Source organism: Barbus barbus (genome assembly GCF_936440315.1).
Source record: "Barbus barbus genome assembly, chromosome: 3".
Classification (NCBI taxonomy): Eukaryota; Metazoa; Chordata; class Actinopteri; order Cypriniformes; family Cyprinidae; genus Barbus; species Barbus barbus.
Window position 1 is genome coordinate 1,139,851 of NC_136731.1, and position 27,753 is coordinate 1,167,603.

The 27,753-nt window shown below is 43.9% G+C and overlaps 2 protein-coding genes across 2 annotated transcripts in view; one reads left to right on the forward strand and one right to left on the reverse strand.

Annotated features, from left to right (window-relative positions):
* Positions 1 to 27,753, forward strand: part of LOC306856321 (uncharacterized protein) — a 1,000,538-nt gene that overhangs the window by 187,702 nt on the left and 785,083 nt on the right. The window lies entirely within an intron of this gene.
* Positions 2,004 to 8,174, reverse strand: LOC306851357 (galactose-specific lectin nattectin-like). The gene is made up of 8 exons (XM_079387530.1): positions 7,943 to 8,174; positions 7,546 to 7,635; positions 7,341 to 7,370; positions 6,411 to 6,452; positions 6,243 to 6,325; positions 6,014 to 6,148; positions 2,745 to 2,856; positions 2,004 to 2,571 (listed from the first exon to the last, which is right to left on the reverse strand). The coding sequence occupies exons 2-8, from the start codon at positions 7,601 to 7,603 to the stop codon at positions 2,444 to 2,446; spliced, it is 588 nt and encodes a 195-aa protein (XP_079243656.1). The 5' UTR covers positions 7,604 to 7,635; positions 7,943 to 8,174; the 3' UTR covers positions 2,004 to 2,443.

A 27,753-nucleotide genomic window follows, 5' to 3' on the forward strand; every position in this document is an offset into this window, starting at 1 on the left:
GATTTTACCCCCATTTTTCATGAGCTGAACTCAAAGATCTAAGACACTTTTTATGTACACAAAAGGCATATTTCTCTCAAATATTGTTCACAAATCTGTCTAAATCTGTGTTAGTGAGATTATCTCCTTTGCCAAGATAATCCATCCAAGGTAAGACAAGTTTACAGTATTTATATAGCACATTTCACACACGGTGGTAATTCAAAGTGCTTTCCATAATAGGAAAAATAATAATAATAATTACAACAATGATATAAATATGTATTTAAAAAGAATCTAAAACATTTCAGAAAAGAAAATGATTATACATAGTGCAATCAGTTTGGACGTAGCACAGTGCTCATTCAACAAATGCACAGCTAAACAGATGAATTTTGAGTCTGGATTTAAATGTGGCTAATGTTGATCTCTTCTTCTTCGCACATCTGATCTCTTCCAACTGCGGGCGGCATAATAGCTAAAAGCGGACTCCCCTTGTTTTGTGTAAACCCTTGGTATTTCTAACTGACTCGATCCTAATGATCTGAGTGGTCTGTCAGGTTTATATTCAGTGAGCATATCTGCAGTGTATTTAGGTCCTAGGCCATTGAGTGATTTATAAACGAGTAAAAGTACTTTAAAATCAATCCTAAATGTAACTGGAAGCCAGTGTAAGGACCTGAGGACTGGTGTGATATGCTCAGATTTTCTGGTTCTAGTCAGAATCCTGGCAGCAGCATTCTGGATGAGCTGCAGCTGTCTAATGGTCTTCTTGGGAAGGCCGGTGAGGAGACCATTACAGTAATCCACCCTGCTGGTGATAAAGGCATGAACAAGTTTCTCCAAGTCTTGACTGGAAAAAAAAAAAATCTAATTCTTGCAATGTTTTTGAGATGATAGTATGCTGAATCACCCCAAGATTTTTGACTTGATTTTTAGTTGATTGACCCCTAGAGTCAAGGTATGCATTCACATTGAGAACTTTATCTGTTTCCAAATGCAATGACTTCAGTTTTCTCCTTGTTTAACAGAAGAAAGTTCTGGCACATCCAACTGTTAATGTCATCAATGCACTGGCAGAGGGAGTCAATGGGGCTGTAGTCATTTGGAGATAAGGTTAATTAAATCTGGGTATCGTCAGCATAGCTGTGAAAGGCAGTTTGGTTCTTTCGCATTATTTGACTTAGTGGGAGCATATACAGGCTAAACAAGAGCGGTGCAAGAATTGAGCCTTGTGGGACTCTGCATGTCATGGCCGTCCACTCAGACTTATGCTCTCCTATACTCACATAATAACCTCTCCCTTCTAAGTATGACCTGAACCATTTGAGTGCCATCCCAGAAAGCCCGACCCAGTTTTCCAGTCTCTCTAGAAGTATGTTATGATCGACAGTGTCAAACGCAGCACTAAGATCTAGTAGTACAGCACTATTATTATTGATATTTTTCCAGAATCAGAATTCAAGCGAATATCATTTATTATCTTAAAAAGCACGGTCTCTGTGCTGTGATGCGCTCTGAAACCAGATTGAAAATTGTCCAGGTATCCATTTGAGTTTAAATTTATGTTTTTTAAATTGACTATTTTCAAATTAGTAGGAGTACTATTAAAGGACTATTTTCCAAAGACATTTTCCAAGAGGACATAAGGACTACAGTTAACTGCAGCTCATACGCTCGAGAGGTTCGTCATCGTCAGATGAAGGAATCCACATTCGAAGCCGCCATCTCATACCGGTCCAGTTTTGGGGTGTTAAAAAAATGGAAGCATCTCCTTCAGGTGGGCTAATCACTGTCACAAGTTACTCTATAAAGAATTTGGTGTTTGTATTACTGCTGCTTTATATAAGCTTTGTAATTTCATTAAATAGACATTTTGACAAAAATCATCTTCAACTATTCTCTTTCTTTGACAAAACACTTCTCATTGAATTACTTTACAGTTTGTTCTATAACAACTTGATTAGCAAATGTTTCTGTTAATTTCCTATACCAACACATAGGCATGATAAAAACAAAGCAGCTCTGATGCAGAATTTTATTAAATCAGATCCAAAGTTTACCAAAACCTTTAGGAATTTCATTCAGACAATGCACATATATGTGAGTTCTGCTTGCAAATATTAGTAAAGAAAACAGAGAGAGTTAGTTAAAGGAGCAGTTGACCAAAAAATGAAAAAGAAAATTTGATTACAAGCCCTTCACTTCACAAGACATTAATCGATGGACTGGAGTCGTGTGGATTATTGTGATGTTTTCATGATCAGCTGTTTAAGTTCTCATTCTGATGGCACCCATTCACTGCAGAGGATCCATTGATAAGCAAATGATGTAAAGTTATATTTCTTCAAATCTGTTCTGAGGAAGAACTCCTCTTTGTCTTGGATCGACTGAGGGTAAGCATTGTTGTAAATATTTGTCATTTTTGGGTCAACTATTCCTTTAATGCAAGACAATACGACATTCAACATTCTCCATTAAGCTTTTTCATCCGGCTACACACAAAACCCATTTTCCGATCACAGATGTAGTTATTCCAGTTTTCCGGGCCTATTTTCAGATTACAGACCTGAACATTCCAGTCTTTGAAGCCTATAGCAGGAAGGAAAAATACAATAAAAATATAAATATATATATTTATATATATATAATTATTATTCTACATTCGGCTGGTTATTTGAATTGAGGTTACTACTGTTCTACCAGACTGTATAAAACACTGACAAAAATGGTCATGATATTTCATGAACATTAAAAATACTCACAGTCATAGTTCATCCCAATACAGTTCTTTTGCCGATCCGTATGATCGGGTTTTCCAGGAGACCATATCTCTAGGTTCATTTTGGACCCATCATTCCAGAGCCATGATCTCTCCTGTGAACAGAACACCAAAAAGGACACTCAGTTTCCATCACACACATTCATGGCATTGTTTAATAAATATATTTTTTAGTTTTTAAGTATAAAAATCACGCTCGCACTAACCACTTGGTTCACAGGTACATAAGATGGCATTAATGTTTTAATTTTCCTCCCTCCTTTGTCATCTTCCTCCCTTCCTTCATCAACTCTTAACAGCTGGCGACTTTGTGCATTGATAGTTTCAATTTTATTAATGAAGAACGTGGCAGTTTTCCACACCACAATCTGTCAAGCACATCTTACCAGCAAACATGCACTCGTTCACATCCTTCTCTTCACTCTCTGAGGCAGAAGTCTCCAAACTCATCCTTTCTAATCATCCTGCTACTTGTCTGCTTGATCCTATTCCATTTCCCGTTTCCTATTCTCATCTCCTTGAAGCTATTTCTCCTGCAGTTGTACCTGCACTCACTCGCATCATTAACACATCTCTTCACACTGGTGTTTTTCCATCAGCATTTAGACAGGCTAATTAAGAAACCCACCCTTAACCCATCTTTTTTAGAGAACTACAGACCGGTTTCCCCTCTTCCTTTCATTGCAAAAACACTCGAACGAGCGTTGTTCAACCAAGTCTCTGCCTTTCTCACACAGAACAACCTCCTCGACAGCAACCAGACTGGCAAGAGCGGATATCAAATCTTCAACACTTATCTTGCTGGATCTATCCGCTGCTTTTGACACGATTAACCACCAGATCCTCCTGTCAACCCTGTTGGCAAAGGACATCTCAGGAACCGCACTCCACTGGTTTGTTCTTAGAGAGGTGAGGTGTCCAAGTCGCAACATCTAACTACTGGGGTGTCTCAGGGCTCAGTTCTTGGACCACTACTCTTCACTGTCTACATGGCATCACTAGGTTCTGTCATTCAGAAACAAGGCTTATCGTATCACTGCTATGCTGACGACACTCAACTCTACCTCTCATTCCAAGCTGATGATCCGTCGATAGCTGTTTGCATCTCAGCATGTCTAACAGACATTTCTTGCTGGATGAAGGACCATCACCTTCAACTCAACTTTCCCAAGACAGAACTGCTTGTTCCATCAAACCTATCCAGTTAGGCACATCGACCATAACTCCTTCAAAAACAGCCAGAAACCTTGGAGTTGTGATTGATGACTTTCTCAGACCACATTGCTAAAACTGCCCTGTTCTGCAGATTTGCTTTATTCAACATCAGGAAGATCAGGGCCTTTCTTTCGGAACCTTTCAACACAACTCCTTGTTCAGGCTCTTATTCTGTCCAGACTGGACAATTGCAATGCTCTCTTGGCAGGTCTTCCAGCCAACTCCATCAAACCTCTACAATTAATCCAGAACGTGGCAGCAAGATGTATTTTTTAATGAGCCGAAAAGTACGCACGTCACACCTCTGTTTAACCATTTTGCACTGGCTACCAATAGCTGCTGGCAGAAAATTCAAGGCATTGATATTTGTCTAAAAAACCACTTTCACTGACTATTAAATTAACTGTTCCCTCCTGGTGGAATGACCTGAGCAGCCGAGTCTTTAGCCATCTTTAGCATCCAAGAATCGGCTAAAAACACATCACTTCCATTTTTATTTGACCCTCTAACTCTAGCACTCTCTATTCTAATTCTATTCTTTAAAAAATATACTTGCCTCTTTTAGACTTTCACTCTATTCATTTACTACCTAACACTAGCTTCTCTATTATTTTTGTGTTTGTTTTCTTTTTATTCATTATATAATTTAAAAAAGACCTTGCTTCGTGTGCTGCATTAGGCTAACTCAGACTTGTGATAGCGCTTGCATAACATTGCTCTTTCGTAGATTTTGATTGCTTCCATTGTCCTCATTGTCCTTCCAGTCGCTTTGGCTAAAAGCATCTGCTAAATGACTTAAAGGTGCCATAGAATGCATTGATACAGTATTTTAAATTGTTCTCTGATATCTACACAGAAGGTATGTGGCTTAGGTAAGGGCAAAAAATCTCCAGAAATGATTTTACATGTCCATTTACAACCCTAGGATTTCTCCCTAGAATGAAACGGTCTGTTATTGGCTTATTTGGCAGGGTCATGAATAATAATGAGCTCTGCTCTGATTGGCTGTTTCACAGTACGGCTCATCAGCAAGAAGGAAGCACAGGGAGGAAAATATATATTTAAATACTTTCTCTCGCAGTTATATCGTCGGGTAATTATACTGTATATAAAACGCGGGCATCAGGGAGCCGTTATTAATATGCGAGGCATTGAAACTGCTTTTGAACGATCCATCGATCGCGTTATAGTTCACTTTCAAGAGACGCGATCACACAAACTATGTTTACATTATGGAGCAACAGCACTTACCACACATTTCACAAGATCAGATGCTTGTCAGTGGTGCTCAGGATCTGTAAGTCATTCGCCATCATCCTCATCTCTCCTTACTGAGAGTGAAATCTTATGTACTGTCACAGGCTACCGCTAGCAAGGAGCTAACCATGTCCCTTTAGTGGCTCGCGTTATTTGCTTTCTGTGCCTTTCTGAATACAGACACCAACCCATCCCTGCACTTCACACCCCCTGCACGGCCTGGAACATAACATTTATTGTGTTATTTTCGCTGTTGTCCGCGCTTGTTTATTTACAATACCTGCAGAGCTTCTGATGGTTCGGCCGGCTTAGAACAAGGACGGGTTTATGCAAATGTTGGGGGCGTAGTGATCCTGACTGTTGCGTCACAGTCGGTGTTATGTTCTGATTCGCCTGTTTTTCAGTGGTCTTTTTTAATCACGAGATTTACATATGAAGGAGAAAACTATGGTGTTTGAGGCTCACTGTATGTCATTTCCATGTACAGAACTGTTATTATTTAAATATGCCAGGGTAAAGACAGTTTTTCATTCTATGGCACCTTTAATGTAAATGAAAATGTAATGTTTAGTCATCTAAAACATGTTTGTGTTTCTCTATAGAAACTGCCCAGTAGAACTAACAAGACAAACGTATTGGCTGTATCCTAATCTTTCTTTAATACTATGACGTCACTCAAAAACACAAGTACAATATACAAAAGAAGAAGAAAAAAACCATTGACAAAGACATTATAATTTTTATAATAATACTAATAATAATGAATTTAAACAAACATACTGAAACGGAGCCGTAGCCTCCTATCCAGGCCTCAGCTGAAGTTTGAGTTTGAGATTCAATCAGGTTCTGTATGAAGGTGTATTCCGCTTTAGTGTGTACAGAGGCGAGGTGCCCGTTGTAGTCCAAACACTGTTTCTAAAGAGAGTAGGACATAAAAACTATTTTTAACTAATTGACCATTTCAAGTCTTAAAGTGAAGGAATCCATATGATTAGATGGCATCCCATACCTCTGCATCAATCCAGGAAGTCCGGCAGCTAAAAAAGCGGAAGCATCTACATTCATATGCAGACCACTGGCAGTCACAGTTTGCTGTAATAAAGTTTTGTTAGTATTATTGCTGCTTCAAACCTTTTGTATTTTCATTAAACTGATATCAGATTGATATTGTACGTACGTGCACACTTTTCGTCTATCGTTGTGTCCAGGTAAATGGTCCCTGTGTGAAAAAGCACAAATGAATAAATAGAACAAAGATACAAATTCAACAAAGTTTAAGATTTTTTTCAAGTTTGTAGGTGTCCAGGTACAGAGACTGAAAAAATAGCATTGCATAGTCCTCACTGTATAAATCAAAAATAGATTAATTCTTGTTAAAAGTAATACAGTAAAGAGCAGGCAATCATTTTCTCTCATTGGATTTCATGAATTTATATAAGGACATCGCCAGCAGCTAGCAAATTAGGCGCAGTCACTTTAAGAAACAACGCATCCGCTTCTTTCTCAACCGTTTACGTTCACTTAAGACATAACCGACAGTTTTTTCAAGGGTACTCGCCAAGACGGGTTCAACATAATATTTTCGGAGTAAGTGCAAATAGCCCATCTTGTTGGCAAAGGCTTTTACACTAACTCTGCCCACTAACGTGTGATTGAGTTAGTTAACACTAATAAAAGACACTAATTCGATATTAGTTCCAGTGGCGTAGATGTTAAAACGCATGCTTTTTGAGGCAATCGACCCGAGTTCGAGTCCGCCTTTTACCAAACGTTTTTTTCTCCCTTTTCAAATCTCATATTGCATCAGAAAGGCATTTATTTTAAATAAAAATGATGAAAATAATCAAAAAGTTGAAAATAAGAGTATGGGGTAGGGTTAGGGTAGGGGCGGCTTTATTGTCCCGGGTGCCGAATTAAGCTTTTCGCCTCTTTTTGTGTTTCTACGTTTAAACTGGGGAGGAGTTTTGTTCGGTGTTTGCGCGCTGTCCACAGCCATGGGCCCCTATAATCGTCATCACCTTTCACCCCACCAGCGACGACCCCGCTTTTGTCACTACGACTAGACAGAACAAATGTAACGCACTAAAAGACAGCATCAATGTCTCACCATTGCTTGTGTCATTAAGAGGTGTTGCCCCTGAAATAATAAAAGAAAAACATTATATATATACACACACACATACATATATACATATATATAATTGAAATGATCAGATTACAATTTTATGTCTAAACCCAATCTGACAGTCAGTGAGATTTGAGCTAAACTGCATAAACAGAAAACAGGGCAATATACACTTCACAACAATTACCTGAAGCATCCAGAGCAAAGAGCAGAAAGAAAGATAGACAAAGAGACCAGACTGCCATTATTACTGAAATCAACCAGTACTACTGCACACCTGAAAAAAACAGAATAAAACATATATTCAAATATATAAGTTTTTATTCATTATTAACCTGTTCTCACTGTCCTAATTCCAATACTGTACAAGATCCCTGTGTGCCACCATGGAGATGTTATTGAAGCTTGGCTAATTAGGACTGTAAGTCAGATGTAAAGAAATATATTGACCTGGCATCGGCACACTTAAGATCATTAAGCTGGTTTCTCAAAAATATCTGCTGATGTTTTGTTTTTCTTAAAAAAAATGATTATAATATATTATATATAAAGCATTCCAAATGATCCATTGTCTCAAACCTCACCCTCTATGAAGTTAGTCACGTCCAAGTACTCTGTAGGTCTCTGCAGAACAACAAATGCTTGTCCAAAATCTGACTCTTCAACACCAGATTACGACTCCCTACTTTTATTTGGTTCATACACCGAGGAGACTGCTGTCTGATTGGTTCCTGTCTCCAAAACCCACCACAAATCCGAATCATACAACTAAACCCACACAGGAAAAGCAGAGGATTTCTTCACCACACGTTACATAACCTAAAGTCAATAAAAACATTTACTTGACTTGGTTATTTGATAACTTTGTGTCAATAATGACATTTGATTTGGTCACTCTCACTATGTTTATAGGTATTATTCACAGCTATAGCAGGAATGGAAAGCGGTTTGACTTTTAATTACACATTGAGACCAGGAGAGAGGTGAAGAACATGTGGATGGCATATTCACGTGGGCCTGTGGGGTTGTGTTGCATGTGCCCTTGAGCTCATCAAAACTATTCATGAATTTCTCAAATGTTCACTTCCGTTACCTAATAGAATGGTGAGTTTTATTCTGTGGAAGAAAAGGCCAAATTATTGATCTGCTTGTTAAGACGCTGCTTTTTTATCCGAGACTAGATTTTAAAATTTATCTCCTCCTAGAGCTTTCAAGCTACAACCACAAAACTCGGGTTGGATTTCATTGAGGGAGTCAACACTTTTGTACAGTAAGACTTATACCTCCAGTTTCAGTTTCAAGGCTTAAGACTAGTCCCAGATTAAAATTGAAGTCTGAGCCGTTTCATCTGAAAGAAACTTGCACAGACTGATCTTAAAATACATCAGCGCCTTTGTTTTGTCTCAAGATGCACACTAGTAATGTTTTTTCTAAGGCATGTTTCTAAAAACATTACTTAAATGTCCTTGAGCTAAACTGAGCTATGGCATAACCCTGGCCAGTGTTGGGTAAGTTACTTTCAAAAAGTAATTACTTCATCAATATTGTATTTAAATTACTTTACTAATTACTCTTAGTTACTCAATAAGTAACTTAATTATTCAAATTGCTAATTAGGCTATCTTAAAATCCCTATAAACCTTAATATAAATTCAACTCTTTAGTCTTTCGATTTGAGTCAAACATAGAATAGTTTTAGCCTTTTAGCTTTAAAACAACTGTAATACTTCAACTTTTTTTAACCTTCTTTGGTTAACAAATATAAATACTCTGAAAAATATCTGACTAACAAAAAGCTTAAAAGTTAAACAATACATTTCAGTTTGGCAAGATGTTCAGGAAACGCCAAATCCATAAAGTTTATGTAAAAATAACACGTTAACCAATGTAGGTAAGAATAAATGACAGAAATGATCTTCTCTGCTGAATAAAGCAATGTCAGATTTCGCTGTTCTTGTGAGGTAAATTCCTCATAGTAGGTCTTCTTTCAAAAATGATAACAATGAGATGAATCTTGATTTTATTTTTTGTATCTAGGTGTGAGCGTTTGCTCGCAGGTGACTGCATATTATGAGCTCAGATTCGGGAAAGACTGTACCTCGCTTTCATACAGATTACGTAATCAGGAATATTCGTTTTCGATTTGAATTCGTTCATTTAAAAGTAAAATTCAAGCTTTTTAGAGTCTATAGATTTTAGTCTTATATGTATCTGAGTATTTAAGGTTCCTCTGTGAATCAGGACAATCTGAAAGTGAACGAGCCAGCGCGCGGAGGGTTAAAGCCGCTGCATTCAATTTGATCTTTAGACGGTATATTTACATTTCAAATTCAATATTGATTTTAGAACTGTTGAAATTATTTACTGTGTGTACCACCTCCATTTTACTGAAATTAAATGACCTAAAAATGAACAGTAATCCCTTATTTTACTTTTTCCGTGGATAAGTAATTTAATTACTTAGTAACGCGTTGCACCCAACACTGATCCTGGCTTAGTCTAAACTCTGTCTGTGAAACCAGGCAATAGTGTGTTTAAGCTGTTTATCACTAGCCAAGCTTAATGATTATCCTAGGACATCATGCTAAAAACCATAGACATGTAGAGTTAGATGCCCAAGATGGCGGACACGACTACGTGTCTGGAGCAGTCAAATATGGCATCTACCTATACCTATGTGTGACGAGCGTCCCGATTGCTCATCAGCGTTGCCCTGGAGACGAAGAGGAAACACCTGCACCTCCTCATCACGGCGGATCGGCCACACCTGGGGCTCGTTTGCCCGCGGCCAGATAAGCCGTGCGAGGCTGCACAACAGGGAGAGACATCTCCGAAGAAGCTGAAACTAATGCACGCTACTCTTCTTGATTTCAGAGCCCAGCGAGTGACCGATCCTGCCCTGCCCCGAGCACCGCACCGACGCACCGCACTAGGGAAGAAATCACACCACGAAGAGCACCGCCGCACCTCAGCCACACCTTTTCAACCAACACCCTCACCTTGTTAAATAAATCCACCCTCCGGGGTATTTATTTTGAGCTCTCCTTGTTGTGTGATTCTTCCCACCTGCCACAGTGGTAGAGAATGCGGGCAGATTAAGGAAGTTTTCACCAACAAGCGATCTCCACCGATTCTCACCATCTCCTTTTTTTCTCTCCAGTTTTTCCCCAGAAAGGCGCGTACTCCTCCCCCCCAGCGATGGAAGAGCTACTTCGCCAGCTTACAGAGGTCAGCCTGCGCCAACAACAGATAGTTGAACACCTGGCTGCCCAACAGGGCAAGGCTGACCAGGAAATTGCCGCGCTTCGCACGGCCGCCCGCCAGCGCGTTCCGTTACCGGATCCCCGGGTGCAAGCCGCGCAGCTGCTGCCCAAGATGACGGCGCATGACGATGTTGAGTCATATCTGCAAATGTTCGAAAACACCGCCACCGCCGAGGGCTGGGATCCCGAAGATTGGGCACGCGCACTAGCCCCACTCCTCACCGGCGAGCCCCAACGGGCCTTCTTCAGCTTGCCCACGTCCGCTGCAGAGAACTACGCTGATGTGAAGAGGGAGATCCTGGCTCGTGTGGGGCGATCTCCCGTGTGCGCGGCCCAACAATTTAATGATTGGACGTACCAGCCCCGGCGGCCCGCGCGTACCCAAGCCGCTGAACTTACCAGGCTCGCTCAGCATTGGTTGATGGTGGGCTCTCCCACGGCAGCTCTGGTAACGGAACGCGTCATCATCGATCGCCTCCTTCGCGCCCTGCCCCGCGCATATCGACAGGCCGTCGGTATGAGGAACCCCACCACCGTCCTCGAAGTAGTGGAGGCGATCGAGCTGGCCGAGGCGGCCCAACGACGCGACGCGGGGGAGCGAGTACCGCCTTTTCCCCGGAGGGTGGCTCCAGAGCAACGCGCGCCGGAGGGCATCTCGCGGCCAATAGACAGGACGGCGGCCCCCGAACCCCTGGATGAGTCTATGCCCACAGCACCCTCGTCGCCTAAAGCTCGGCCTTGGTTGGCAGGCTGTGTGTTGCATCAAGACCCGCCCAAGGAAGCCCCAACCGCGGAGATCAAGATCAACGGCCGGCCCTTTAAAGCGGTGCTCGATACGGGCAGCGCCGTCAGTCTCGTCAGGGCGGGGATCCTCCCTCCCCGCCACGAGTCCAAAGGGGTAATCCCCGTTACCTGCGCCCACGGAAACACGCGGGAAGTCCCCGTACGGCGCGTCTCCATCTCCGCGTCCTCCGGTACCTGGCCCATCGAAGTAGGTCTCGTGAAGGGCCTACCCGTGAACGTACTCCTGGGACGAGACTGGCCGGGCTTTGATGCCCTGTTAAGCACCGTCACACAGCCTGCCAGCCCAAGTGGCAGCCAGCGAAGAGGCCCAACCGCCGCCCCGTTCTCTTGGCCTCCGACAGTGGGAGAGAAGGTGAGTCCCCCTCTCAAAATCCTAACCTCTTTTATGATGTGTATCAGCAGGTGGCGGGAGGGGGCTCATTCGGCCGGGCTCAGCGTGAAGACGACCGGTTGAAACACTGTTGGGCTCAAGTGTGTGTCTTAGAGGGGAAAGACGCCCGGCCAAAGCCCCATCCTCTTCCCCACTTTGTCGTAGAGAACGGCCTGCTCTATTGTGTCGCCCAGCGAAGGGGGGAGGTAAAGAAACTGCTGGTGGTTCCTCGCACGAAGACGGAGACGGTCCTGCACTTGGCGCACGCTCACCCATTGGCAGGACACCTCGGTGCGATGAACACCACCCAGCGCATCCGGGACCGATTTCATTGGCCCGGCCTGGAGGCCGAGGTAAAGCGCTTCTGCCAAGCATGCCCCACGTGCCAGAAGACGTCACCTAAGCCACCTCCCCCCTCGCCACTCATTCCACTGCCAATCATCGAGGTGCCCTTCGAGCGCATCGGGATGGATCTGGTGGGGCCGTTGCCAAAATCAGCCCGGGGACATGAACACATCCTGGTCGTTGTTGATTACGCCACCCGGTACCCCGAAGCAATCCCACTCAGAAAAGCCACGGCCAAGTCCATCGCCCACGAGCTCTTCCTGCTGTTCAGCCGGGTCGGCATTCCGACGGAGATCTTGACCGATCAGGGAACACCGTTTATGTCCCGGCTAATGGCTGACCTCTGCCGGCTGCTCCGGGTAAAGCACCTGCGGACCACCGTATACCATCCCCAGACAGACGGGCTCGTGGAGAGGTTCAACCAGACCCTCAAACAAATGCTGCGGAGGGTGGCAGCAGAAGACCGGCGGGACTGGGACCAGATGCTCCCCTATGTCCTCTTCGGTATACGGGAGGTTCCGCAGGCCTCAACTGGCTTTACACCGTTCGAGCTCCTCTTCGGACGACAGCCTCGGGGACTGCTCGACGTTGCAAAGGAAGCCTGGGAGCAACAACAGCCCACCCCACACCGGTCCCTCGTCGAGCATGTCTCCGAGATGAGGCAACGGATCGACCGTGTCATGCCATTAGTCCGGGAACACCTGGCCAAAGCCCAGCAGGCCCAACAACGCCACTATAACCGTGCAGCTCAGCCCCGGGAGTTCCAGACGGGCGATCAAGTTATGGTCTTGGTACCCACCTCCGCCTGTAAGTTCTTGGCCACCTGGCGCGGGCCGTACACGGTGGTGGAAAAAGTGGGACCGGTGACCTACCGTGTGCGGCAACCCGGAAGACGGAGCCCGCAGCAATTGTATCATGTCAACCTGTTGAAGAAGTGGGTAGGGACCCAGGAGCAAACCGTCGCCCTGACCATCAGCGAGCCCGTCTTGGTGGATACCAACCCCGATCTGTCGGCGGCGCAGAAGGCTGAGCTGCAACACCTGATCGGTCAGTTCTCGGATGTGTTCTCCGCTGTCCCCGGGAAGACCCAGGTACTTCAGCACGACATCAAAACGCCGCCAGGGGTCATCGTTAAGCAACGGCCCTACCGCATCCCAGAGGCTCGTCGGCAGGCTATTGAGGAGGAAGTTCAACAGATGCTTAAGTTAGGGGTGATTGAACCATCACGCAGCCCGTGGTCCAGCTCAATTGTCCTGGTCCCGAAGCCGGATGGCACCCTCCGCTTCTGTAATGATTTTCGGCGCCTCAACGAAGTCTCAGAATTCGACGGCTACCCAATGCCCCGAGTGGATGAACTCCTGGATCGATTGGGAAGGGCCCGGTATATTTCAACGCTGGATTTGACCAAGGGGTACTGGCAGGTACCCCTCACTGATAGTGCCAAGCCCAAAACTGCCTTTTCAACACCTAGTGGCCACTGGCAGTACCGGACCCTTCCCTTTGGCCTTCACGGGGCACCGGCCACATTCCAGCGACTGATGGACATTATTCTTCGCCCTCACCAACAGTATGCTGCCGCATATCTGGATGATGTCGTCATCCACTCGGAGCGTTGGGAGGATCACCTGGACCGTCTGCGGAGGGTGCTCATGGATCTTCGACGGGCTGGACTCACCGCCAACCCTCGTAAATGCCACCTAGCGCTCTTCGAGGCCAAGTACCTGGGGTTCCAGGTCGGTCGGGGTCTCATCAAGCCGCAGCAGAAAAAGGTGGAGGCCGTCCGTGCTGCCCCTAGACCGGCCTCAAAGACTCAGGTACGAGCGTTCTTAGGGTTGGCGGGTTATTATCGCTGCTTCATCCCTAACTTTTCCTCCTTAGCCGCCCCTCTGACAGACCTTACCAGGAAGGGGCAGCCGGAACGCATCATCTGGAATCCAGAGGCGGAGGAGGCGTTCCAGAGGATTAAGCAGGCGTTAACCGAAGAACCAGTCCTGCGGGCCCCGGACTTCAGCTGCCCCTTCCTGCTCCAAACGGATGCGTCCGAGACAGGGTTGGGAGCCGTCCTGTCCCAGGTCCAGGAAGGTGAGGAACACCCTGTCTTATATATCAGCAGGAAGCTGACCAAGGCCGAGAGAAACTACGCCACCGTGGAGAGAGAGGCTCTGGCGATAAAGTGGGCAGTCCTGGAGCTGCGTTATTATCTGTTGGGCCGAAAATTTACCCTCCTGATGGACCACGCGCCCCTCCAGTGGATGGCCAAGGCAAAAGACACCAATGCCCGGGTGACGCGGTGGTTCCTCGCGCTCCAGGACTTTTGCTTTGTCGTCCGTCACCGAGCCGGAGCCGCCAACGCGAACGCCGACGGACTCTCTCGGATCTGGTCAGCCAGTACAGGTCTGTCAGGGGTCACTCCCCACCCACCCCCTATTTCCCCCTTACTGTCATCTTATGTTTCCACCAGGACCAGGACAACGCTTAGGGGGGGAGAGTGTGACGAGCGTCCCGATTGCTCATCAGCGTTGCCCTGGAGACGAAGAGGAAACACCTGCACCTCCTCATCACGGCGGATCGGCCACACCTGGGGCTCGTTTGCCCGCGGCCAGATAAGCCGTGCGAGGCTGCACAACAGGGAGAGACATCTCCGAAGAAGCTGAAACTAATGCACGCTACTCTTCTTGATTTCAGAGCCCAGCGAGTGACCGATCCTGCCCTGCCCCGAGCACCGCACCGACGCACCGCACTAGAGAAGAAATCACACCACGAAGAGCACCGCCGCACCTCAGCCACACCTTTTCAACCGACACCCTCACCTTGTTAAATAAATCCACCCTCCGGGGTATTTATTTTGAGCTCTCCTTGTTGTGTGATTCTTCCCACCTGCCACACTATGGTAACAACATGTTAGCAATGTGTTAAATCATTCTAAAAGACATGCCAACAACATATTAATGATGCTAGGAGCATGCTAGAAACATGCTAGCAATATGTTAATCATGCTAACGATGTGTTAAATCACGCTATCAACCTCTATCTATCTAAACTTTGAAACTTCAGCATTGGCAACTGCTTCAAACTTTCAGCCAAGGCTTTTCAAACCAACTTTCAAAGTTTGTTTGCAAACTTGACTCATCGAGTTAGGTTTATCAATGCATCATGCTCAAACATGAGTAATGTAGAATCACTGTGTACATGACCCAGTTTATCCTCTTTGGCTCGTCAAAATCTCTGAAGAAAAACAGAAAAAGCAAACAGTGTTGAGAAGCAGATTGATACAGCTGTCTCGCACGTTCTGATGTTGAACATTTTAATCTAAAAATTTAGTCTTGACCATATCCCTACACCTAAGCTTAACTATGAGTAATCCCTAAAATCAGTGTGAGTGATGATAGATGAATGCCACAGATGTACAAGAACCAAACACTGATTGTAAGCCTAAACTTCACAAAAACTATAAACTGGTTCTTCAAATCTGATTGGTTAATCACAATGTTGTTCCAGGAACATGTCGCTCTTGGTAAAATCAGGTTCTGCCGGATGTAGGGCTGGGCGATATATCGATCGCGATATGCACGCGCATCTCGTCAGTAAAGCCGCTTCCTCGATTCGCACTAAATCTCCATCATCCCCCAGGTGTCAGTGAGTCACGTTTTGACAGTGGGCTCTTATATGGGACTTTCTAAACTAAAATATATTTTTTATAGTAATACTCTTATGTGTTTTAGTCAGATTTCCCAAAAATACAGCCTTGATGGGAGGGATTTTTTCCGCCATTTACAAATAAGAAATGATATTCAAAAGGACACAACACTTCTTTCTAATGCAAAATCGAGAAGCAGCTTTTTGAAATGCACTCGATTAAATCTATAAGTTTATTTTTTGGTGTGTTATCGGAGTATGTTGACACATCCACTCGTTTTCTTGAAACGATTTGGGAAAGGGAACTTAATATTCAAGTATCAGATGAAGATTGGAGTATGGTTTGTAAAAATGCAAAGAGTCTGAGTCTGAGTATATGTAATAAAGTAAGAGCTATCCAGCTCAAGATTCTTCACAGAGCTCACATAGATTTAGGGCTGATTGCTCTCCTTTCTGTCCCAAATGTAAGACAGAAATAGGTAGCCTTACTCATTGTTTGTGGTTCTGTAACAAGATACAGAGGTTCTGGTAGGGGGTTTGTGAAGAACTGAATACAATTTTGGGTGTTTCATTGGCTCCAGATCCTGGGAATTACTGGGAATGTCTCGTCCTGTAGGTCTTGATAAGTGCAAAATTAGGCTTTTTTAATTTTCTCATTTTAAGTGCAAAAAAATGTATACTTTCACGATGAAGCTCCCTCCGTTAGGATGTGGCATCAAGCTATTCTTGAACATCTGTCGCTAGATTACCTGACTTGTATTGTACATAAGACTGGAGTGTTTCATAAAATTTGGGAACCATTTCTGACAAATGTTGATCTTGACATTGCTTCCATCCTGACAAGAGGATTCATCTAAGGGTGTCATGGCTGATTTTGTTAGTTGTACTATCATCTTTAATCTTTCTCATTGTCAGTACTTCAATATTTCCATATATGTGTATACGCACATGTAACCCTCACTTTTTGTGTGTGAGCTGAAATGTTTTTTTTGTTGTTTTTTACCTGTTGATGTCATTATATTATCATTATTTTGTAAGGATGTTATTTCTTTATAAAGTGAAAATTAATAAAAAAAAATATATACTTTATTTAAAAAAAATAAATCATGTTAGCAAATCTATATCTATATGTTATCTATCTAAACTTTGAAACTTCAGCATTGGCAACTGCTTCAAACTTTCAGCCAAGGCTTTTTTTAAACCAACTTTCAAAGTTTGTTTGCAAACTTGACTCATCTAGTTAGGTTTAGCAATGCATCATGCTCAAACATGAGTAATGTAGAATCACTGTGTACCTGACCCAGTTTATCACGTTTATATCGAAATCCTTCTGCAAACATTTCTATGATTGATTATTTATGTGCAGTTTATACAATTGTTGATTTATTACTATCTTTTTAGGCACCGGAGCCCCAACTGCTCCCCAGGTACCACAGCAAAAATGGCTGCCCACTGCTCGGGTGTTCGTGGTGTGCGTGCTTGTGTGTGTGTGTTGCGTGCTCTTCCACAAATAAAGCACTCTTCCTTGTGTTTGATGGGCTGTGGCATTGACATCCTTGATTTTTTATTAGGCCTGCTGTTGTCTGGCTCAGGATTAAGTTCTGCTTCAAATGAAGTGCCTTCTGGCTTTTCAACTTTTTTCCTCTTCTGGTCAACAGTTTTACGATTTGTGTACTTCGCACGACATTGTGTGTGCCACAAAGGATTCCTCCCCAGAAAGTCACATTGAGCTTTCAGCTGATTGTCAAGTCTGTATGAGACATCATCCTTTCTGTTGGTTACAGCATATAGGAGGGAAGGGTAGCCGTGATTTGTCAGTTTCTGAAGAGGACTAGCGTCACTGTCTGTTTTCTGACATATTATGCAAACAGTATAGTTGGTACTGAGCAGCTTTCTCTCCAGCTGCTTGGTTGAGAACTTATTCCTCTCCAATTCACATCACTCCTCTCCTGTTATTTCCTCGTCACTCTTATCCTCTCCTGTTCAGTTCACTCCTCTCCACTCTCCTCCTCTCCTTTCTCCTCCACACTTCTCCTCTCTTGTTTAATCCTCTCCTCTTCACTATTCTCCCCTCTCCACTCCTCTCCACTCTTCTCTCTTGTTCAATCCACTCCTGTACTCTTCACTCTCTATTCTCCTCTCTAATCCTCTCCGCTTCTCTCCTCTCCACTCTTCTCCTCTTCTACTCCTCTCCACTCTTCTCTCATACAGACAGAGATTTAACTGCAGTGAGATAAAAAGTTTTCACAGACGAAAACGAGACGATAACTAAATAAAAACCAGCTTTAAATGACGACAACTATGAGGAAAATTTAGTGACAGTTTCGTCAATGACAAAAAAATGTTGTTGATGAAAATAATGACGAAAATTATGTCAATGAAATTAACACTGTTCTGAGCATTAAAAAAAAAGTAATTCTCTACCCCATTCCTGTGAGGAGTTATGGCCGTTTAAAGGAACCACAGAAATGAGCTAAAACGGCTAAAGCTAGCTAAGTAGAGAATGAATGCTGCTACTACAGGGATACATTTGGGATGAGGAATCATCAGAAATATACTTGTTTGAAAACTGGCGTGGTCCTTTCAGTTAATTACTATTACAATATCCATTTTACCATTCTTTTCCCAAAACGCTGGGGCAGACCTACCGGTATTCACTGAAGTCACTGTCACTTACCACAGTTGGTTAGTTGTTCCAAACAAACTCATTCAAATTACTAAGATCATGTGTGTGTGCGTAAGTGTGCCATGATCTTAAATATCCAGCATATTTTACAGAATTTTGAGAGCAGCCTAAAATTCTATTGAGGTTCTGAGCCTGCTGATCAACTATTAGTGAAATCATCACAGATCCATTGATTTTGGTTGGATTTTTATGATTTTTTCTGTGGAATGAGTATACCGTTTGGTGAAAAGAATGACATATTGACTGATGTCATAACTTGGGGGAATAGTTGATTGCCAGTGAAGTAAAGATGAAAATATTGGAAAAAAGTGAGAAAACACCTAATATTTTTGCATTAAATTAATGCAGAATCATGTAGAAATGTGTTTTAAGAGTTATTTTTTCAGTGGATGTTGTCAGAACATGTGTTCGGTGTACCTGGAATGCATTTATTGACAGCCTACCAAACCCACTGAGGATTTGAGGAAAAAAAATCATTTTTCACATTTTTCTAATAAAAAATAAAGGGTGCATACACTAAAATGGCCACAATTTATTTCCGCAATATTTCCGGCAGAGCAGACCCTCCAATTATTGGTTCTTAGGGTCAAAATTAACAGAAAAAAACACAAATAAAAAGTATGACAGACCATGCCAGGTTCAACCCATTTTTGAGACTTTGGCTCCCTGACTATCACTACTTTTTAAACATAAACATACATATGAAATGAAATTTGTCATGAAATGGAAAGCTAACAACATGCGATGTCAAATGTTTTACTCTGTGTAAATGTTTTACAGGTAGTCGTGCTTATGGAGATGTGGCATGTGGGGCTTTATGATTTTTTTTTGTTGTTGTTTTTTTATCAATCAGACGTCCGGTCTCTTTAATGCCAAATGTTTATGGAAAGCGGTTTCACGAAGAGGACTAACTCCAAGCTATCTAAGCGACTTACCCCATTACCTACCTGAATGTTTACTTACGTCCTGTCTTGTTTCCAACGTAGTATCCTCCTGTCTCCGGCGTCCTGTCTCCTCCAGTGATCTCCAGCTGTATCTCCAGTCTACTCACGAGTTCCTGGCAAGGCAAATAGACTATATCCATTACCCAGTCATCTCTTCAAGTATCAATCCACAGTCTCTACTTGCCATTTGTTGCACCACTGTTCAATAAACCACCTTTGATTTACTTACTCTCTGTGTGAGTTCTACTTCCGTAATAGAAGACCAGACCACACCGAACACACAAAGCATGGACATCTTCGCCTTTAATCCAGAAAATGCACTCCTCACGATTGTTCAGGACGGCCGAGCCATTGAGGAGGAATTGTGGAGGAATTTCTGGTTCTGGCCGAAGGAGTTGAACGGAGAGAAGGGACACTGAAGACCATCTTCTGGGGTGGCTTAGATAACCACCTGTACCAACTGATGCCTGCATCAGATTTCAGCTGTTCTCTTGGGCGTTAAATGGAATATGCACTCTGGCTCAGTGGTTCACCCTTCATAGTGGACGAAGTTCACGACAACCCTGTGGATGTCCTTGTCAACCAGCCGCCGCCCTTGGCGAAGTCCGTGCAGAACCTGCTGCCATCCATGGTTCCCTCATGCCCGACGCCGTTTGCAGTCACCACAAGCCCGCCGCATCCGCGGCTACCTCATGCCCGCCACCACTAGCCCACCTTCAGCGGGGAAATTCACGCCGCCGTCAGGGGCTCTCCCAAGTCCGCCATCCACGGGGAAATTTGCGGCTCATGCAAGCCTGCTGTCCGTGGTCAACGCAAGCCCACCACCATCCTTGGCCACAGCAAGCCCGCCCTCAGAGAATATGGCAAGCCCACCGGTCATTGTTCACCCAAGGCCCTTGCCAGCTCCTCGCATGAATCCTCCTAGGAATCCGGTCCCGTCCAGCCCTCCTTCGTTTCCGCTGGTTCCTTCCAGCTCTGCGCTTGCCGAGCGCCCTCAAGAGTCTGCACTTCCCGAGCGCCCACCAGAACTTTCTTCTCCTGAGCGGTTCCCAGAGAGGAACTTTCCCAAGAATTTTTTTTTCCCAAATATTTTTATACCCAGGGTCATAACTATGGTTCACCGATTTAGGCCCCCCAAAAAAATGATACGGCCATGGGGCCCCGAGTCTCCAGTCCCGCCATGGCCGGAGGAGGCTTCCCCAGTGTCCCTGCCCTGCACCAGCCTCCAGGGTGCCAACTCCCCCTCCCCGGTGTTACTGTTGCTGCGCGGGACGCGCCTTCTGAGAGGGGGAGGTAATGTGCACAAGCAACAGGGATGACCGCAAGCTTGAGAATACTGTCACTTTATGACACAGCTTTATGGAGATGCTGATTTGCTTTTCCAGCAGGACTTTAGCACCTGCCCACAGTGCCAAAACCACTTCCAAGTGGTTTGCTGACCATGATATTACTGTGCCAGCCAACATGCCTGACCTGAACCCCATGTGGAATCTATAGGATATTTTCAAGAGAAAGATGAGAAACCGTCGATCCAACAATACAGATGAGCTGAAGGCTCAATAGTATGGAATGCCAAGCCTGCCATAATTAGAAATAAAGAAAGAAAATGTACAAAGAAATGTAAAAAAGCAAATATAAATACATTTATAAATAAATGTTCAAAAAAGCTCAAATAAATAGTTATTTATAATTGTATTTCCTTATGTATTTTTACATTTTTCTTCCACATTTATTTATTTATAAATGTTTTTGTCTGTAGGGTAATGAGGAGGGCGTTTTACCTCAGGAATAGCAATCGAGCCAGAGTAGGCGAGGGGTAAGCTTTGAGGCCACAGTGACCCCTTGTGGTGCCCAAACGAAATACAAGAAGTGTAGCCTACATGAAGTGCCTGTTAATAGTGTGTGATGAATGACTTCGATGGGCAATATGGCCAAAATATTATATCACGCGTCAGTGGCAACTACAGACAGTGCAGTGCCCGAAGTGACTATACATACATGTTAATATACATATAAATATTAATAATACAATATAATTAGTGCCGAGATTCTCAGTAGCCCCTCACTGCAGAACAAAGATACAGGGGACGGGGTTGGATCTACATCTGGGGAGTGGAGATTGGTAGGTTTAGGGGTGGGGATGGGTGGGTTTAGAGATCAGGGGGTGTAGACGGGTAGGTTTAGGTCTATGTAAGGTGGGAGGAGTTGGATCTAGATCCAACTCCGCCCCCTGGATCTTGTGTTTTGCAGTGAGGACCATCTCCAGATTCTTCACAGGAGTGAATAAATACATAAATTCGCACATATTCCTCGTGAGCTTTGATAGTCTAGCGGTAGAACTTCTGCGCGAAGGCCGGCACCCATTGGTCGTGGTAAAGTAGCTAGAAGAGGCACAGCGATGCGAGTTCATGCCCCGCTCCCACCAGTGATGCAATTCGTGGAATTTGTCCGTTTGACACTGCTGGTGCACGCGTGTGTCATCATCATATCATCATTGTCCCCCTCACTTTAATCAAACATAAATTCGTCCTCCGTACTTTAATTTGGGCACTCTCCAACGTAAACACTCTCACGTTATGCATGTTTCGTTCATACCGGACGCCGGAGGGTGCTCTCTCGCAGAAAGTTCAAAACGGACTCCTAGAAGTACTAACCTGTGACCCTCCAGGAAATCCCAATATAGACAGAGGCATCCAGCTGTCACTGGATAAAAAAAGCCAAATTTTTTTGACTGATAAAACCTGTAGACAATAAACACGATTGCAACAATTTATGGTTTGTGTTTTTCTAGCCATCTTCTTGGTCCTATTTCATTAAATACATGAATAACGCAGTGATAATTGACACATTTTAACAGTATAGTAACTATAAATTATATTATCCACCAAATTCTGACTGATTGTATTGTGTGTTTACAGTTATGTAATACAGGAATACTTTTTTTTATTTTTTTAAATGTGTTTACAGCTACAAATATTGTGAGACTACAAATAGGCACAAAAACAATGTGAGGGCACAGATTAACAAACCTTTTTATTTGCATAGATTTTTAAAGTCAATAAAAAATTTAGAACAGCAGTGCAATTTTGACATCAATTTAAAATAATAAATTGCAAACCAAAACAAGCATTTACCACAGTACTGCAATTTTGACATAGCCTAAATGAGTAATAAAACAAATCTCACATAAATAACAAGGTAAACATACCATATATATATATATATATATATATATATATAAATAAATAATGGTACGATTATTACCCTTGTTATTTATATGGGTATTTATAATAATTTCCATTATTATTAATATATTACTTACGTCATTTAGCAGACGCTTTTGTCGACTTAAAAATAAGAAAAAGTAACTAAAACTAAAAAGTTACAACTCTATAAATACTATCTACCCACATATATAAGAAAATAAAGAAATTAAATCAAATTGACACATGCATATAACAACATATCAATAATAAACATATAAATTAAAAAATTAAATAAAAAGCGATACTACTATCCCTTGCCGGTGTCCCTGCCCGGTGGAGTCGCACGGTAGAGTCGATGGTCTTTACACTCGCACGGTAGAGTCGATGGTCTTTACACTCGCACGGTAGAGTCGATGGTCTTTACACTCTTTGGTCTTCACACTAAGAGGGCTTCACACGATGACTGCCGCGACCGCTGCCGCAGTATAATAACGAGCTGATTTTAATCTTCCGCTGATAGACTGCTTCTCTTAAAGACCACTTCATTACACTGCCTTCTGCATTACATTTTTACCTGAAATATTTTCCCAGCAGAGGAAACAAGCAGGGAAGAAAAAACATTTTAAAAAAGAACCAAGATACACCACACACATGGTTATTATACATTTTAAAGACAACACTTATTGTTGGAGACTCAATAAAGCATACATTAACCAAATAATTAAACAAAAGTACATGTGCTAAAAGAGCAATTTTAAGAAGCTGGAGTGTTGTCATTTCCTGTTTTTCCTATAACCTTGTTCCTCCAGCACAGCCCTCCATTCACTATACGACTGAGTCTCAGACTCTTTGCAGTACCAGTTGCCAAAGTACTGAAGATGTGATGGTGGCTTTCTCTCTTTGTTACATTTTCTGCAAAGATTGACATCTGTCTTCCTTACATACTTTCACGAGTTCACACTTACATATATTTAGCACGATAAACGTAATGCGTATTTGGCGAGTATGGTAATACGTTATTGGCGTGCTGTCCTGCGGAAGGGCTCCGTGCTCAGGAACTGCCCGAACCCAGAGTACCCCCCATGAGGTGAGAACTGAAGTGGAAATGGAGGAGAAGGGGTGGTGGAGGGATGCTGATTAATCGTCAAATGGATGTAGGTATGATGGCTGTACTTATATCCGTGTATTGATGAACTTGATTACGTGCCACTTGTGTCTAATTAGGCTAAGTATCTGACGTGATCCTCCCGAACTTTAATTAAACATAATTTCACGAGTTCACACTTACATATATTTAGCACGATAAACGTAATGCGTATTTGGCGAGTATGGTAATACGTTATTGGCGTGCTGTCCTGGGGAAGGGCTCCGTGCTCGGGAACTGCCCGAACCCAGAGTACCCCCCAAAAGCAATGTTGGACAGCCGCCAGTCTGAGATTCCCCCCCAAAATACGCACTAGAGATCTGGCGGGAGCTGGTATAAGAGTAACTTAAATGATGGGCCGGGAGAGCCTGTGTGCTCTGAGGGAGCAGTTTGGCATGCATGGGTAGGCCCCTCCGGCCGCTGGTGTGAACTGCGTGGTTGAGGGCGACCGGTCGGGGAGGGCTCAAACCGAAGCTCAACGGTTGCTCATCACGTTGGGACGGGTGAGCCTTGCCCGCCGATTGGAGGAGCAGCGTGATTGAGGCCATGACCAGGAGGACCCGAGTTGCCTACAGTGGAACAGATCACGGAGTCGGCGTATGGGCCCTACTGGCTGTCAGCCCCTGCTAATCAGAGGACGGAGAGCGTTTATCTGACCAAGAGGACCCATGAAGCCTCCGACTAGAGCACAATACTCCGTCGTAGGACGAGTAGGTCCTATTGGTTTGGCAGGTAAAAAGAGTTTGGGCCATCCGACAAGGATGCTCTCGCGACATCCGATGGGAGATCAAGACTCACGGCATCGAATGGATGAGCCTGCTTGTGGGTGGCAAGTATAGGAGCCCAGCCGGGAGAACTAGCGTCGATGTCCGACAAGAGACCAATGCTACGTTGCCAGACGGATGGTCCTCGCCGGGCGGGTAGGGAGAAGAGAAAACCCGGAACTGGTTTGGCTCTCGCAGACTCCGATGGGAGATTGAGACTCACAGAGCATCGAACGGGTAAGCCTCGCCAGGCGGGGGGAAAAGGTGTGAGGCTAGAAGAGACAGTTGGACGGTGTTCGGCGGGCGGATGAGACCCTTGAAAGCTAGGCCTCGTTGCCCGTCGGACGGAAAATTAGGTGGGAGGCCAATACTCACTGAGTCTAACGGGTCGGTCTCGCCGACCGTAGGATGAAGCGGTAAGTTGTCTGGCTGTGATACTCTCGCCGACGCCCGACGGGAGCACAATACCCACTGTGTCGGACGGGTAAGCATCTCCAGCTGGACTTGAAAAGGTGAGGTTGTCTGGCCGGGAGGCTCTCGCCGGCGTCCGACGGGAGATCAAGACTCACTGTGTCGAACAGGTAAAGACAGGTAAAGTTTGGTCGGGACGCTTAGCCGTCATCCAACTGGTGGGCGTGCTCACCCGTTTGATGGGCCAGCGGCGCTGACGTAGGAGGAAAAGGTGAGGTTTTCCGGCCGGGAGGCTCTCGTAACATCCGACGAGAGATCAATACTCACGAGTCGGATGGTTAAGCCTCGCCGGTGGTGGACTGAAAGCTAATTGCTCGACCGACCGGGTAGGTGGCATTCGACGAGGGTTTGATATTGTGGCATGAGCGGACGGAAAATGTAAGTCTGTGTAGCAAATTAGCTCAATGTGAGATGAACATATTTTATCATAACGGGTTGTTATCAATTATATATTCATCTTCAGGAATTAACTGTAGCATTAACAGTACAATAAAATGATTTGTTCGTCCGCAGTACGGACAGTTTCAATCGTCTATTGACTCTAAGGAAAATTATTTCTCTGGTCACTGAAAATAATCTCCTTCTTAATACATCGCTCGTAGAGCATGTAACAAAACCGGAACGTTAAAGTGACCTCGTTCTGTGAGCAGCAGACACAGACAACCAAGTGTGAATACATATGGATGTTTATTAAACTACACTACAGGGGAACATGTAACATTGAACTAAACACAAACATACATACATTAAACACCGATGCCAACGCAAGGAAGGCATGGAGAGAGTGAGTGTAAGAACTCTACTCTGGGTCACTGCAGCTTTCTTCGTCTGTCGAGTGGATTAGCAACAAGCGCTTGGAATAGACAACAACACTCCAGATGTAAGCACAAGTGGTTTATTGTTCTCTACTACTAAAGAAGGGGCAATCCCATCTTTTATACAGCACACTCACATAAGCCTTCATGTAGGCGTGTTCATACAAAATTAAGAAGCACTTCTATACACGGTATGGAAGAATACAGATAGTCCAGAGCAGCTGGATGAGAGAATAAACAAAAAGAAGAGAGTGCAGCCGCATCCAACTGGTTCCCTGCCGACAGACAACCCTGAAAAAGGCAGACAACACACAGGAGAAAACATTCTTATCTAGAACTAACTCTTTCTAACTCTTAACTGAAGTAAACTGCAAAACTATTAACTCAAGGAAACTGCACTGCAAAACACATTAATTCTTATAATCCCCTCTTCCAGACTCTCCTCTAGAGTCTGGATTCTCCTCTATCCTTTTGTGGCAACGGGCGATATCCTGCAGAGATAGCAGACACCATAGTATACATACGTTGTGTAAATCATTTCACAATACATGGGCCAAAAATACACAATAAAAACAAAATAAGTAATACCGGTATTATCATTGAGACATAAGGTGCAAGCGTGCCATATAGGCTAGAGAGAATACCCCAATTCCAATTGTTATTTCTAGATTTTAGCTCATCCTCATATATCTGTGATGAGATTTGTTTCATTGTTGTTACTGCTGTGCCAATTGACCCTTCAGGCTCATCATTCGATGGGATATAGGTGCAGCACTTATCACCTACTACCGAACAAACCCCTCCCTGCTGAGCAAGCAACATATCAAGTGCCAAACGGTTTTGCATCACTACTTGTCTCACCGCTCTCAGTTCATCTTGTACCCCTGCCAGTGCAACTGTGGTGCTGTTAACAAATGATGCCAGTCGATAATGCATGATGTCCTGTTGTTTCATTAGGTCTGAGACGCCGAACTGAGGTATCATTGACTTCCAGAACCGAGTCCAGTGTGACCTCATCTGATGTTCATCAGGGACGTCCTCGTTGTCAGCTGACCTTTTGCTCCTGAAAAACTGATCACATTGTATATGCATAACAGTCACACGATGTTGTAGCTGTACTGGTGCACAGAGACCTGTCCACTTCATCTCGTAAGTGTTGTTGACAGTGTCCTCACCACAGTACCAGTACCAGTCATTGGCCAGTACTGCACCTTGCGCTGGCCAGGGTTTTTCACAGTACAAGTTCAGGGAAATGCAGGAAGGGTTTTTAGAAGTATAACAGCGAGAGGAGAATTCCCCCCTTTCAGTACACCTTGTCGTGTTTTTCTCACACGAACCCCTCTTGAACCTTGGGCAGTAACGTGCTCCATCTGTCTCATGTATTATTTGTTTACAATTTGTAGCACTTATACCTGTTACGCTTTTACCTGATGTCCCATTAAAACAATAAGGAAACATAAAACCTTCTGGTAAAACCAAGCTAATTTTTACATCAACAGGATTGGTTTTGTTATATTTGGTTGTTTTATTCATTGTACAATAACTACGGCTGACATTCAATCGGCCACCAGGGGTGGTCTCTTCCGTTCTACATTGTGGAGACCATATGTATGTTTTCCCTGCATAGTCTGGACAGAACACAGTAAAATTCGGGCTGTCACATTTATATAAAAAGGGTTTTAAGGATATGGTTATTGCAGAGCTGAACACTTCCTGACACACTACACAAGATGCATTGGTCAGTTGACGCGCTGTCCAGTTGGCATACTGCCAGAAGAGGTTTCTTTTGGCCTCCTCCGTTGAAGCGTTGGGTACCATGAATCCAGCTAGGACAATACAGGTTATTGCTCTGGAAAACAAAAGAAGTTAGTATATACAATTCATCTCCTTCATTTCATGGGTTTCACCCGAGTTGCGTGGATCCACTGTGGAAAAAGATCTGTTAGA